The 15739-nt window shown below is 40.9% G+C and overlaps 1 protein-coding gene across 3 annotated transcripts in view; it reads left to right on the plus strand.

The window, feature by feature from the left end:
• STXBP5 (syntaxin binding protein 5) overlaps positions 1-15739 on the plus strand; it is a 611224-nt gene that overhangs the window by 524564 nt on the left and 70921 nt on the right. Inside the window, exons 19-21 of one of the 3 annotated variants that reach the window (XM_075339550.1) lie at positions 511-576; positions 12269-12322; positions 12420-12467. In XM_075339550.1, coding sequence (XP_075195665.1) covers positions 511-576; positions 12269-12322; positions 12420-12467 — 168 coding nt within the window. The remainder of the gene's footprint in view (positions 1-510; positions 577-12268; positions 12323-12419; positions 12468-15739) is intronic. The other 2 variants (XM_075339551.1, XM_075339552.1) reach the window with 2 other exon arrangements.

A 15739-nucleotide genomic window follows, 5' to 3' on the forward strand; every position in this document is an offset into this window, starting at 1 on the left:
GCCCGGAATGTGACTATACTGTTTCTGGTTGCTCAACGCAAGTGTATTTTGCGGGGCTGGAAACAGTTTAGTTGGATTGCGGCTGGGAGTATGCAAATTGCACACTTAGTCATGTGATCTCCGTTCTCGGCACTGATACTGGAGGACTGGAGGAGTGCGTGTAATGTGAAAATGCGTAAGTCTGAAGTCACTGAGTGGCTACAGTCTTGTGGACAACCCTTTTAATCCTATATCTGTAAATCTGTTGCTCATCTGAGAATAATAAAATGAATAGAATGGGCCTAAACTCCCACCCCTTCCACTTTCTCCATATTGTCCTAATTTAAATAAAGCCCCCTTCTCGTAAGAGTTCTGTAATATGATACTTTAAGCATTTGTGATAACTGTTACCAATTCAATGTATGTAAGCATCGCTGAGAATAAACTACCTATGACCCTTAGTGATTTTATGGCGGTTTTGATGATTTATTGAACGCTGTAATGATCATCCTATGATGTTTTGTATTTCAGCTGGTCTTTGTGACATTAATGAAAGTACCACATCATCAGAAGACCGGTGCAAATCCCCCACCTCAAGTAAGCATAGTCTTGTGAGCTTGACTTAATTTGCATGATTTAATTTCTAATCTAGCCGTATTAATTTTTGTGGCTGTTTTTAACTACTGATCATGCTTATCTTTGTTGAACAGTCTTGTAATTATTTTTTTTTTTTTTTTTACTATCAGTGGGAAAAATAAAGGTGCACCTTATTAGTCTTCTATTTTGTAGATTAAATGTTAGTGGATTAAAATATTATTTTTGCCCTGGCCTGTAAACTTATTCTTGACTGCTGTATCATAAAAGCAAATGGAAAACTCCATATTCTAATTTACAACTTACAAAATCTTTGCAAGAATTGCACAGTTGGATGTCGACCTTCTAAGATCAGGCACATACAATCCACATAAGAAACAGTAAAAAAAAATCTTTGGCAAGCTGGAGAATTAACACTGAAAACGTTTGTGTTTTTTTCTTTTAAGCTTATTCGATGAATAATAAACAGTGTATGACTGGAAAACATTTGGGTGACAGGTGAAGTGCTGTTATGTAATACTGTAATGGATGGGATGTCACTATGTGGGCCATTTTTTGAGAGCATATATGAAGTAATGTAAAATTTTGTGTAAAATGTTTCTCTTTAAGATTTAAAGGGAACCTGTCACCAGAATACTGTATGCCCATGCCGCTTTGTATACCATAAAAAAGACCCTTATTGTACTCTCCTCGGGGGATCTCTGGTCCAGGGCCTCCTTTATCCTGTGCAGTGGCAGTCCTCCTTCCCAGCCCCGTGTGGATGACGCATCTTACGTCATCCACACAGAGGCCACTGTTATGCTCTTGCGCATGTGCACTTTGATATGCCCTGCTGAGGGCAGATCACAGTATTGTAATGCGCATGCGCAAGCGGTGTTTAACCTTTCCTCTCGCCTGCACCTTACAGTACTTTGCTCTGCCCTCAGCAGGGCATATAAAAAGTGTGCATGCGCAGGAGTGCAATGGTGGCCTCTGTGTGGATGACGTAGGATGTGCCATCCACGCATGACTGGGAAGGAGGACAGTGACTGCAATAGATAAAGGAGGCGCTGGACCCGAGCACAGCGACACCCATTGGAACCAGTCATCCCGTAGATGAATATAATAAAGGTCTTTTTTGTTATACAGAGCGGCCTGGGCTCTTATATACCGCATTCTGCTGTATATTATAAGGGCTCACTGGCCCACAGTTTATCAGGGAAAAACCTGATAAGTTCCTTTTAAATGGTTTGTTTAGTATAGAACATCTATTTTATATACACTCATGAAGGCATTACACATTACAGTCATGGACAAAAGTTTTGAGAATGACCCCAAAATTATATTTTCACATGATCTGTTGCCCTCTGGTATTTAATTGTGTTTGTCTGATGTTTACATCACATACAGAAATATAATTGCAATCATATGAGTACCAAAAGGTTATATTGACAGTTAGAATGTGTTAATGCAGCAAGTCAATATTTGCAGTGTTGACCCTTCTTCATCAGGACCTCTGCAATTCTCCCTGGCATGCTCTTAATCAACTTCTGGACCCAATCCTGACTGATAGCTGTCCATTCTTGCATAAGCAATGCTTGCATTTTGCCAGAATTTGTTGGTTTTTGTTTGTCCACCCGTCTCTTGATGATTGCCCACAAGTTCTCAATGGGATTAAGATCTGGGGAGTTTCCAGTCCATGGACCCAAAATCTCTGTTTTGTTCCATGAGCCATTTAGTGATCACCTTTGCTTTATGGCAAGGTGCTCCATCATGCTGGAAAAGGTATTGTTGGGCGCCAAACTGCTCTTGGACAGTTGGGAGAAGTTGCTCTTGGAGGACATTCTGGTACCATTCTTTATTCATGGCTGTGTTTTTAGGCAAGACTGTGAGTGAGCCGATTCCCTTGGCTGAGAAGCAACCCCACACATGAATCGTTTCAGGATGCTTAACAGTTGGCATGAGACAAGACTGGTGGTAGCGCTCACCTCTTCTTCTCCTAATAAGCTGTTTTCCAGATGTCCCAAACAATCGAAAAGGGGATTCATCTGAGAAAATGACTTTACCCCAGTCCTCAGCAGTCCACTCCCTGTACCTTTTGCAGAATATGTCGATCCCTGATGTTTTTTCTGGAGAGAAGTGGCTTCTTTGCTGCCCTCCTTGAAGCCAGGCCTTGCTCAAGCAGTCTCCGCCTCACAGTGCGTGCAGAAGCACTCACACCAGCCTGCTGCCATTGCTGAGCTAGCTCGGCACTGCTGGTAGTCCGATCCCGCAGCTGAAACAGTTTTAAGATACGGTCCTGGCATTTGCTGGTCCTTCTTGGGCGCCCAGGAACCTTTTTGGCAACAATGGAAGCTCTCTCCTTGAAGTTCTTGATGATGCGATAGATTGTTGACTGAGGTGCAATCTTTGTAGCTGCGATACTCTTCCCTGTTAGGCCATTTTTGTGCAGAGCAATGATGGCTGCACACGTTTCTTTAGAGAGAACCATGGTTAACTGAAGAGAAACAATGATACCAAGCACCAGCCTCCTTTTAAAGTGTTCAGTGGTGTCATTCTTACTTAATCATGACTGATCGCCAGCCCTGTCCTCATCAACACCCACACCTGTGTTAATGGAACAATCACTAAAACAATGTTAGCTGCTCCTTTTAAGGCAGGAATGCAATGATGTTGAAATGTGTTTTGGGGGTTAAAGTTCATTTTCTTAGCCAATATTGACTTTGTAAGTAATTGCTGTTAAGCTGATCACTCTTTATGACATTCTGGAGTATATGCAAATTGCCATTAGAAAAACTTAAGCAGTAGACTTTGTAAAAATTAATATTTGTAGCATTCTCAAAACTTTTGGCTATGACTGTAGACTAGTGTCGGCTGAACCCGCCAATATCGACTAGTTTAGCAGACTATGTATAGGGGTGCCAGCAGTTGTCTGTCCGATGTCGGATCTGTCTAACGTCGGGCCTGTCTTAAGCTGGTGTCACACATAACGACGACGACAACGACGTCGCTGCTACGTCACCATTTTCTGTGACGTTGCAGCGACGTCCCGTCGCTGTCGCTGTGTGTGACATCCAGCAACGACCTGGCCCCTGCTGTGAGGTCGCCGGTCGTTGCTGAATGTCCAGCTTCATTTTTTGGTCGTCACTCTCCCGCTGTGACACACACATCGCTGTGTGTGACAGCGAGAGAGCGACGAAATGAAGCGAGCAGGAGCCGGCACTGGCAGCTGCGGTAAGCTGTAACCAGCGTAAACATCGGGTAACCAAGGGAAGACCTTTCCCTGGTTACCCGATGTTTACGCTGGTTACCAGCCTCCGCTCTTGCTGCCAGCGCCGGCTCCTGCACTGTGACATGTGGCTGCAGTATGCATCGGGTAATTAACCCGATGTGTGCTGCAGGAGAGCAAGGAGCCAGCGCTAAGCGCGGCTCCCTGCTCTCTGAACTGTGACATGTAGCTGCAGCACACATCGGGTTAATTAACCCGATGTGTGCTGCAGGAGAGCAAGGAGCCAGCGCTAAGCGCGGCTCCCTGCTCTCTGAACATGTAGCACAGCGACCTTATGATCGCTGCTTCTGCTGTGTTTGACAGCTAAGCAGCGATCATAACAGCGACTTACAAGGTCGCTGTTACGTCACCGAAAATGGTGACGTAACAGCGACGTCGTTGTCGCTGTCGTTTAGTGTGACACCAGCTTAACATCGGACCTGACATGACTGCTGATCGCATTGTTCTCCATGAGATAAGCCGCTGAAGATTGTGCAAGTCAGATGCTTTCTCATAGAGAACACAGAAGTGCTCAGTGGAGAAAGTGCTCCTATGTGTGGGAGTATCAGATTAGATGGCTGTCAGCTGAACAATTTGCTGAAACAACATTCTATTATTGGGGAAAGGTGCATTTGACTATAGTTTTACATGACAGTCTCTACAGCCCTTCACATAAGGCTGGTTTCAGATGTCCTGTTTTTTACATGGAATGCCACACGTACCCATGTCATTATATGCTGTTACTCACACGTCAAGGTTATCACACGGACCGTGTGACGCCCCCCATGGCCCAGCACGTACACACGTTGACATGTACGTTTTTTCTCCGGCAGTACAGGTGTCACACGGATCGCACACTGTCATCCGTGTGACATCAGTGTGACAAGTACCGGAGAAAACACGGGTCTTTTTAATAAAAATATTTTCTATATTTACCTGTATCCAGTGATGCTGTCTCTAGCTCTGCTGCCTCCCGCTGCTAACCCCCGCTCATTATACTCACTGAATAGTCAGTGCCCTGGAGCTGGAACCCGGAGCATCGCGGGGGACTTCAGTGTCGGGGACGCATCGCTATGTGTGTGTGTGTGTGTGTGTGTGTGTGTGTGTGTGTGTGTGTGTGTGCGTGTGTGTGTGTGTGTGCGCGCGTTCAGCGTAACATGCATGTGTGCTGTGTGTGTATGTGCTAGGTGCATCATGGGGACAGCCTCGGGGACTCATCAGAGTTCCTAATAAACTCTGATGAACCCGTGAAGCTGTAGCGGGGTGGATCATCAGGATGTCATCAGAGTTCATTGGGAACTCCAATGACCTCATGGATGTCACTGTGCTTGCAGAATACTCACCTGTCCCTGCGACGCTGTCCTCGGCGGTGCTGTCTCCGCGCTGCTCCGGCTTCTAGGTCCTGAGTGCGGTGAATAATCAATGAATATGAGCGGCGGTGTGACGCAGGAGACAGCAGCGCTGAAGACAGCAGGTAAATATGAAAAATCTTTTTATTTCACAGACCCGTATTTTCTCCAGTACCTGTCACACGTATGCAAACACGGATGTCACACGCATGACACACGTATGACCATAACCATGCGTGTGACCTGTACCTGATTAAACACGGACGTCTGAAACCGGCCTAATAGAAAGCAGTTTTCTTGTGGGACAGCCTCTTTTATAGCCTAAAATTTAAACTATAAGTTTAATTTTTTTATCATACAATTCAGTAAGAATATAAATGAATAGGGTAAAGGCTCCACACAACAGAAGTAGGAATATTGGCTTTGGAGTTTGTAAATAAACAAAACACATTTCACAAATTAATAATTCACTTGATTAGAGAAGAGTGGACCCGTAGAAGTTCGGTTCGGCGGGATCAGCCAAACTTTAAATTAAGATCGGTTTGAGACCCAAACTTGAGCTGAACCCGATTGGAAGTCACTAATTGGGCAGTTCGGGTCACCGCCCTCATGCAGTCAGCCATGCAAGCCGTTCAAACACTAGAAGCAGGTCCCACTGGGCTGAGGACTGAGCGTACCCGAGCACAGCGATATAAAGCACCCGAACTCCAAACTCTGTTTTTTGTGTAACGCCTGTGTTTGATACGAACACCGAACCTTGGGTTCGCACATTTCTAGACTTGACTTCACATATTTGAAAACAGGTTCCTTGTGGGACAGCCTCTTTTTATATGTAAAAATTAGGCTGTAATGTTGTTGGTTTTTTTTCTACATAATTCATTAAGAATATAAATGAACAAGTTAAAGGCTTCTCACAACAGAAGTAGCAATAATGGCTTTGGAGTTTATATAAAAAAAACCCCAAAAAACACATTATATAAGTGAGTAATTGACTTGGAAAACCCATGCAGTGCAGAAATATTTTAAAGGTGGTGTCACACACAGCGACAACGACGTCGCTGCTACGTCACCATTTTCTGTGACGTTGCAGCGACGTCCCGTCGCTGTGTGTGACATCCAGCAACGAGCTGGCCCCTGCTGTGAGGTCGCCGCTCGTTGCTGAATGTCCAGCTTCATTTTTTGGTCGTCACTCTCCCGCTGTGACGCAATGATCGCTGTGTGTGACAGCGAGAGAGCGACGAAATGAAGGAAGCAGGAGCCGACATCTGGCAGCTGCGGTAAGCTGTAACCAACGTAAACATCGGGTAACCAAGGTGGTTACCCGATATTTAGCTTCGTTACCAGCCTCCGCCGCTCTCACGCTGCCAGCGCCGGCTCCTGCTCTCTGCACATGTAGCTGCAGTACACATCGTGTAATTAACCCGATGTGTACTGTAGCTAGCAGAGCAAGGAGCCAGCGCTAAGCAGTGTGCGCGGCTCCCTGCTCTCTGCACATGTAGCTGCAGTACACATCGTGTAATTAACCCGATGTGTACTGTAGCTAAGAGAGCAGGGAGCCAGCGCTCAGTGTGCGCGGCTCCCTGCTCTCTGATCATGTTGCAGCACAGCGACGCGTGTCGTTATGATCGCTGCTTCGGCTGCTGTGTTTGACAGCTAAGCAGCGATCATAACAGCGACTTACAAGGTCGCTGCTACGTCACAGAAAATGATGACGTAACAGTGACGTCGTTGTCGCTGTCGTTTAGTGTGACCCCTGCTTTAGACACTGGGCTGAAATAGATCTGTGAGAAATATATTTAGGAGTCGATAAATAACGTTAATAGAAGCGATCACCTCCAAAAAAAAATGACCTGCAGATTACTACTGTAACTGCAAATGCGGTAGTATTTGAATCATGACTGGCAGGCTTACTGAAACAGTGGAAACAAAGAAAAAATTATATTTTATTCTCCTTGCAGCCGCTTGCTATAGAGCGAGGGCACTGTGATCGACCATTGCACATTGACAGACTGTTCTGTATGTTGTTTAAACACCATTTACTTGTCAGTTACCACCATATCAGCAGGTATATTTTTTGTTTTTAGGGGACAGGTTTCTTTTAAAATTTAAATTGTCATATGGTGAAAGATAAAGTATCAATGCAAATCAGCAGTATGATAATAATGACTTTGCATCTAAAAAGTTAAAATTTAAAGTTTTTCAAACATTTATTTACAATACTGCTTTCCTTGCAAATAAGCAGAATAAATGTGTCAATGAAATAAGACAGTCTCTAACTTCAGAGTATATTGAAAGTGAAATGCCTGTACCCTTCTAACAAGGCTCAACTCACCAGTCACTATATTTTATAGCAGCAATTTGTGAGTAATAAAACTTATCTTTTAATAAAACGTATTACTCTGTATTTTGTGTAAAAAGTGATTTAACCTACATTAAACATATGTCAAATAAGTCTGGCAGAGGTCAGTCCTTTGAAGTGACAAACTCACAGTGGTGAGCATCACAATACTAGTAGCCACAGATAGTATGAGTTACAGATATCAACGATGACATAAATCCACCATCATTAACTGGATAAACCAGAGTAGTCTCACCTATCCAGTGGATTCCAAGGAGCCATCATGATGGCAGCAATGTTCTGATGTCTCCTTTTGCTAGGTTGCTTACCCTAGAAGGCCCTAAGTTTGTCTGGGCCTGGAACCCCCATAAGCTCCTAAACTGTCCCTAACTCTGTCTCGCAATGTGTTTCTTCTCAAGAGTCTAGGAATGAAAGAAACACGGTCTGATGGAGCGCTATGGGGGCCACCCTTCTCTTCTCAAGAGTGATCATTTTGCAGGTCTCCCAAACTGGGATGTAACTCTTTTCTGTCGAATTACTGTGGTGCCATTCCCCCTGATGACTCAATCAGTCTGTGTGTTGTGTACACAATTAACATACTTACATTTAGAGAGAAAAAATGTTTTATACTTTTTATTCAAAGTTAAGTTTTATTACTCACTAATTGCTGCTATAAACAGTTTCTAACTTGTAGGATAATTTTTATTTTTAAAGCGCCAACCTGTTCCACAGCACTTTAAGATTCAGGGGGCACTTGTACAAACCAGATAAGACATTATAGTGTAACACAGTTCAATACATACCAAGCGGAATGAATGCCCTGTTCACAAGCTTACAATGTGAGGAAATAGGGGTGAGGCAAAAGGTTAAAAAAAAAATGCTTGTTGTGTAAGGTCCACACATCAGTATAATAAATAGGGGCATTGAAAGCAAGTTACAAAGAGCTTACCCACTGTTGAAGAAAGAACAGAGTATAGTTAGATTTGGTGAGGTGATAGGCAAAACAAATGTGTTTTTAGTTCAAGCTTAAAACTGTGGATGCCGGGCATTAACCATATTTTCTGGGGTTGTGAATTCCAGAAAATTAGCACAGTTGGAGAAACTGGAAACTAAAGTAGGAGGTTTGGATTATAGAGGAGGTTGGTCGTCTTTCATTTATAGATGTGGTAGTTCTAGTTCATCATGATGCTCCTCAGCCTTATAGCTGAGACGCATGTCTAAAGCTGTTACTTCAGTCTGAAAACCCATCCTACTGCGTGAACCATAGAATGTGATGACATCCATTTTGACCACAAACCCTCTTATTTATAGCCATTTTACACCAATGGCCAAACATTTGTCAGTAATACTGATCAACTATGAGAATTTAGTACAAGGCAAATTGCTTTTTAATTATCTAGAGGCCAGTTCTTTATTTTTGGAATTTTTATAGTGACTTTTTTTTTTTCCCCCCCATCTTGTATTCCATGGCAAATTTTTCAACCAAATTCTCCGTAAAGGCACAAAATGAAAATTGCTCCTTTCTTTTTTTTTATTATGCCTGTTTAGATCAAAACGTTGCACAATACTTTTTAAAATGTCACCTTGGTTGTCAACCTTGAAAAAGTAAAATTAGATAATAAAAAGGATAGGATGGTTGTTGTCTGTGATTAGCACTCTTGCTCTGCAGCTCTGGGATCTTGTGGTGAAATCACACCTAGGACAACATCTGCGAGTAGTTTGTATGTTCTTCCTGTATTTGCATGGATTTACTCCACGTTCCTTCCACACTACAAAGACCTACAGATAGGGATTTTATTTTGAGCCCCAATGGGACTTTGATGTCTGTAAAGCACTGCAGAAAGTATTATGCAACTTTTTGATAAAACAAGTAAAATAAATAAATAACTTTATTATGGTACTGAAGTACCGATTTCCTTTCCCCTCGCAAAAAAATGACATCAAGTAAAGTTAAATAATAGAGTGTAAACCTAAAAATAATTTTAATTCCAGGAGAGAAGCTGATAGATTATCACGAATTATGACCCTAATGTTTTATTAATTAAAGTTAAGATTGCAATCTTTTGGTTAGGTTAAAATGGATAAAGTCGTTGAAATTTCTTTAGCAGTACTACTGTAGATGCAGAGAAACAATTTTTCAATTATTGGCTAATTAGAAGAATTTCTCAGAAAAGAAGAGTTGATCCTGTCTGGCAGAGGTCAGCAAATGTAGAAGAATGGGATAATCCTAATAGTTTTTTTTTTACTTAACTAATATTTTAATCATAGGTGATGGTGTGAGAGGTTTGTTTAGACTGGCATATAATCATTAAATGAGCAATTGTGATGATCGTAACTTGCGACTAACAAACATTGTCATACAAGTATTTATACAGGACGAGAATGATGAATGAAATGGTTGAATAAAATAAAAAAACTGACTGGACTTCCAAACAGACAAGTGTGAACAGGTGCATACTGAACATGAAACCTACTGGAACAAATAAACCGCTGCACTCTGAAACGCTAAATCATGCAAACATTGAATATAGGAATTTGGACATGCTTTACTGCTAAGGAAATAATTTTAAAAATTGAGACACTTCGTTCATTAAAAAGGCCAAGTTGTATCTCTCTATGCTGGGTGCCTACCTAAAATGCCTTTATCTGGACTAAATATGCCTACAATTGGATGGGCAGGAACCTGCGAATAGGAACTTGAAAATTACCTTAAGCTGGTGAGAAAGGAGTACTCAGATGACATGACCCTGTAATCTAAAATGAAAAAAACACAAAACTGATGGCACTTCCTAACAGAGAAGTGTGAACAGGTGCACATTGAACGTGAAACATCCTCTTACAAATAAACAGAAAATAGTTAAAGAGCTATGGTTACATCACAAAGCATTCAAGTGAAGTAAAGCGCTGAAGACAACAGTGGCGGTACCTGCACCGGCCGCGATCACCGAGGGGTCTATTGTGCCTGCAGTCTGGAAGAAGCAGTAATGAGTGCACCGCGGGAAGATAGGACAGGTGAGAATAATTTTTTTGTTGGACCCTCGCTCAATTATAAGCCGAGGGAGACATTTTCAGCATAACAAAATGGGCTGAAAAACTCGGCTTATTCTCCAGTATATACAGTATTTTCAATTATACTAATTTTTTTTTTTTTACTTATTTTTCTAATATTTTTTTATGGTGGATATCATATGGATTATATTTTCAGTTTTTCTTTTTCAGTTTTTACATAAAACATTTTCTTAGGGGCAAAATATGTTTATTTTTTCATACTTTCATTTTGAAGTAGTTTTTGAATTTTTTTTTACTTTTTTTTTTTTTGTTTTTCAGTCGGGCTCATACAATAATATTGTTTAACAATTAGCCCCATATAGTAATTCTGTCCCCATCCTATTATAATGTCAGTTATCCTGGTCCCCCTTTATTAGTAGTAGTAATGTCCCCCATCCTGTATTAATGTTTCACATCATGTAAAAATTCCCCCTATCCTAGTTCCCATTTTGTAATAATGTCCCTAATCATGGTCCCCATCTTTTAGCAATCTCCTCCATCACAGTAGAAATGTTGTAGTAATGTCCTCTGAGTCACAACTTGTGGTAATATCCCCCAATCTTGTCGAATTGTGTTGTAATGTCCCCATCTTGGTCCCATCTTGTAGTAATGTTCCCCTCCTAGTCCCCTTCATGTAATAATGTCACCCATTTTTCACATACACATTTTTTTTTTATTATTATTATTCTCACCAGATCTCGCTCTCTTAGCGAACAGTGTCCTCTTCCTCCTCCACAGCTGGTGCATCAGACACACAGACGTCAGCTGTCTGTTTCTGATGTAGGTATTGCAGTGCAGAGATCTGGTCTCTGCCCAGCGATAAAATTCATTTGAATGTGCTTCTGAGGACTCACATTCAATTACCATTCAAAGTGAACATTGGTGGGGTTTTATCAAGACTTGTGTTTCATACTCCAATCTTGAACCAAAAGCCTACGTAGGTAAGATATTCCAAGTTTATTTGGAGGTGCACTCCTTTAATCAGTTTGGCTCCCCAGGCTACAAATTTAACAACTTTTTGAAGCCAGGAAACTGTTGTAGAGTGTATAATTAATTGTCCAAATGTTTGGACACACATAATTTCTCCATATGACATATAGCAATGGTGAACATTGTAACCTACATGGGCAAGGTGTCTTTATGAGATAGGACAAGGAGGTGTGCAGCCGCAACGCAGATCGGTCACATAATAATGTCCAGTGCAAAACCTACATTTTCATCATGCGGTATCTGTGTGAATGGACATCTGTAAATTCTTTGCATTACATATCAAACTTATATTTCAATTATAAAGGTGTGCCCCAACAGATACATTATGGATTATTCCTTAGAAGTTTAATTTTTCATTAACATAACTTCTGAGGGATTTCTGTTCTTGTCGACAGCAAGGGATGAGATATGTGACCAGGTATACATTGTAATCTTTAACAACCAGGTCTTATTTTGGATTTCTTTTGCAATGGCTTGCTTATTCTGTAAAATGTGTGTATACTACAAATGGTGCGTAATTGTTTAATTTGCTTAAATGTAATTTGTATGTAAAAATCCATGGCTTCTTCTAATTGTGTGCCATTTAGAGGTAATTGACATTATGCCTTGTGTGTAAATAACTGCCGTTACTAACCTTGCTTTTCTACAACCACCATTGCGTCCTTTTATGTTTAGCTTGATTCTATGCTATGTGTGCATTAAATTTTATTTTCGCTTGTGTAGGTTGTGGCTCTCCCCAAAATGATGAACAGGCAATGAAATTATTTATAGAAAGGGGTACAGTATTGATGTTGTTCATAATTACTCAGCCTTTTTCAGTTTCAGATGTCCTCATATTAGACACTGACATCTTATATTGACATGTTATTTGCAGTGAAGATCAAAAGCAGAAAGTTTTCCAGGGCGGTAGCCACTGATATAGGTAGGACAGACACAATTCTCCTGTCATCCTATTGTTGTGTCTTACTCTATAAGAAACTAACCACAAGGGGAAGGGTAAACAATCTCTTCTTTGATTGCACCACACTAATCACTTTCGCTGCTTCTGTTTTGGGGTTTGGTGACTCAATTAACAAAAAAAAAAAAAATCATGGATTGGAAAATAATTCATTTTTTCCAGCGTAAATACTTTCTTGATAATTGAGTTTGGGGTTGTCTGGGAAATGGCAAGGTTCAAATAATACAACATGCTCTGGCAAACAACATACACATAAATTTTGATTTTTTTTTTTCCTATAAGGAATCTCAATAGTGACTTAAGTTCCTAAAATGAACGCAAACACAATGTATTTGTATGTTGAACCATGCTATATAACCAGTTCCAAGGTGAGTGGCACTCAGCACTTAGTTCAGATATTGGCTTTATTGATATTATAGAAAGGGGTCTTCACTTCATATTCCTGGGGAAAGGAAATATTTAGCACCTGACTGTCAATTTATACAGATATTCAATCATCTGTTCTAAAAATTAAACTCTGATTAGCTAATTATTTTACTGTAAATCCCATTATTGTGCCGCCTTTAAGTATTGTCCAGCTATTTCTGATCATGAGCGCTCTCTATGCCAAGGTAAAGTATCTACTTGTCAAAGAAACCTATTTTTCGTGAGGTGTAACAGTAGTAAATAACTAAATAATCCAATATGACTTGGCAATCAGTGTTTTTGTAATGGGTAAGTACAATCTTCCTGTTAAATATACCTTACTAATACATCTTCTGACTTCATAATATTTTATGTAATAGAGACAAGTCAATTAATAATGGTGCAAAGTATGTTTGTTGCTTCAAAACCCCCTCATGAAGTAAAGGTATTTCTGTAAGGAAAAAAAGGTGTGCTGTTGTCAACCAATGCAACAGTATGTAAATGGTTAATAGATGTGGGGGGCTCCCTCTTTAGTCCCATTGGTATCCTAAAATTGAACTTGTGTGGTCCTGATAGTTGCAATCCAAGGCTACCTAATGACATTAGTCTGCTAGAAATAGTGATTTGTTCAGATGCTAGCAACATTTTAATGGTAAAAATAGAATTTTCTTTCCTGTCATTCCACTCTGCGATAATTCCTGAAAAGCACCTGAAGGGTTAATTGACTAGCTGACAGCAGTTTTAACTATATCAAGGGGACGCGGTTTTTAAAACTGTACCAATTTGCAGATTTTACAATTTCTAGGTCCCCCAAAGTCCTTTAAATAGAATCAGTCAGCAAGTTTTTGCTACCTCATCTGACAGCAACATAATGTAGGCAAGGAAATTTTGCATCCTACAGTGCATCACATAGATTACTAGGTGCAGCCGTTCTCACATAATCAAATAATTGAGTTTTAAGCATGTAGCTGAGCCCAGGGAGCTGTCCTGTCCACACCAGGCTCTCAATAGAGATTGTGCATAGACTGTGAAATATAATTCACAGCAGGGGGGCACTTGGACTCTGTGCTCTGTACCTGCATTTTTAGTCCTGCAATGTTAATCACCAGGTAATAAAGCCTTTAGTTTAAGTATACAATAGCTCACTCACAGGTAAGAGATGCACAATTGCTTTTGTTTTTTTAACCCCCTACATCATGCTCTCCTCAGCTTACGTAGCAAAAATCTGCTGACATATCCCTTTAAAGGGTGAATAGTTCCCTAAAAAAATAGGTTTTGTAAATTTCCTTGAAAAAATATGAACAATTGCTGTTAAATTTCAAAATCTTCTAACATTCATAAAAAGACATTTTAGTAATGTTGCTGATGTAAAAGTAGACATATAGTAAATTTTATTTATTAACTATTTTGTGTGGTATGACCATCTAGGTTCAAGGTATGAACATTTCAAGTATTGAAAATTGCTAATTTTTAAAAATTTGTGTTAAATGTCAGCTTTTTTTTTTATAAATGCAAAACACATTGACCTACATTTACTACTAACAAAAAGTACAATGTGTCATTAAAAAATCACTCTCAAAATCACTGGAATATGTTGAAACATTCCAGGATTATTGCCTCTTAAAGTAATATTGTTCAGATTTTAAAAAATTTACTTTTTCACTAAGGGTTAATCAAGAATCAATAACTGGGGTAATGTTCACATGTACTGGACATGCATCTATCAGATAGTCCGTGACAGGAATTGGAGACTGTCACATATCTGTCATGGAAGTGGCGGCAAATCTGAATTAGGACTATTCTGTGCAGAATGCACAAGAAGAATGAGCATGCTCATCCTTTTCCTGATTGGATTTTTTACCATAATATAGACAAAAATTTTGCTTGGATTTTTTTGTCTTTTACACAGGCAATCCTTATCAAATACTGAATGTGAGATCAAGACTTAGGCAGGCTTTGCACACTACGACATCGCAGGTGCGATGTCGGTGGGGTCAAATTGAAAGTGACGCACATCCGGCATCGCATGCGACATCATAGTGTGTAAAGCCTAGATGATACGATTAACGAGCGCAAAATCGTCGTAATCGTATCATCGGTGCAGCGTCGGCGTAATCCATAATTACACTGACGCGACGGTCCGATGTTGTTCCTCGCTCCTGCGGCAGCACACCTCGCTGTGTGTGAAGCCGCAGGAGCGAGGAACATCTCCTACCGGCGTCACCACGGCTTCCGTAGGATATGCGGAAGGAAGGAGGTGGGCGGGATGTTTACATCCTGCTCATCTCCACCCCTCCGCCGCTATTGGCTGCCTTCCATGTGACGTCGCTATGACGCCGCACGACCCGCCCTCTTAGGAAGGAGGCGGGTCGCCGACCAGAGCGATGGTCGCAGGGCAGGTGAGTGCATGTGAAGCTGGCGTAGCGATAATTTTCGCTACGCCAGCTATCACACGATATCGTACCTGCGACGGGGGTGGGGACTATCGCGTGCGACATCGCAGCATCGGCTTGCGATGTCGCAACGTGCAAAGCCGCCCTTAAAGGGGTTATCTAAGTAGAAAAGTGCACCCAGCAATTCCTTGTTAAAAGTGGCAAAGACAAAACGATTAGGAATCCACTCGGCATAAACCGTTCAAAAACAAGAAAAATGACAGCTCTCCAGGGTTGTGTAAAAAAAAAAACGCATTTACTCTTTCATACACATAAAAATAATCGTTGTTTCAGCCCTTATAGTCTTTATCAGGCTTATGTTTTACATCACAGCAATCTTATATAGCTCGAAAATGGACAGTATACCAATAAAGTACATTGTACAGCATTCTTCTCCAC

This window comes from Anomaloglossus baeobatrachus, chromosome 3 (genome assembly GCF_048569485.1).
Source record: "Anomaloglossus baeobatrachus isolate aAnoBae1 chromosome 3, aAnoBae1.hap1, whole genome shotgun sequence".
Taxonomy (NCBI): domain Eukaryota; kingdom Metazoa; phylum Chordata; class Amphibia; order Anura; family Aromobatidae; genus Anomaloglossus; species Anomaloglossus baeobatrachus.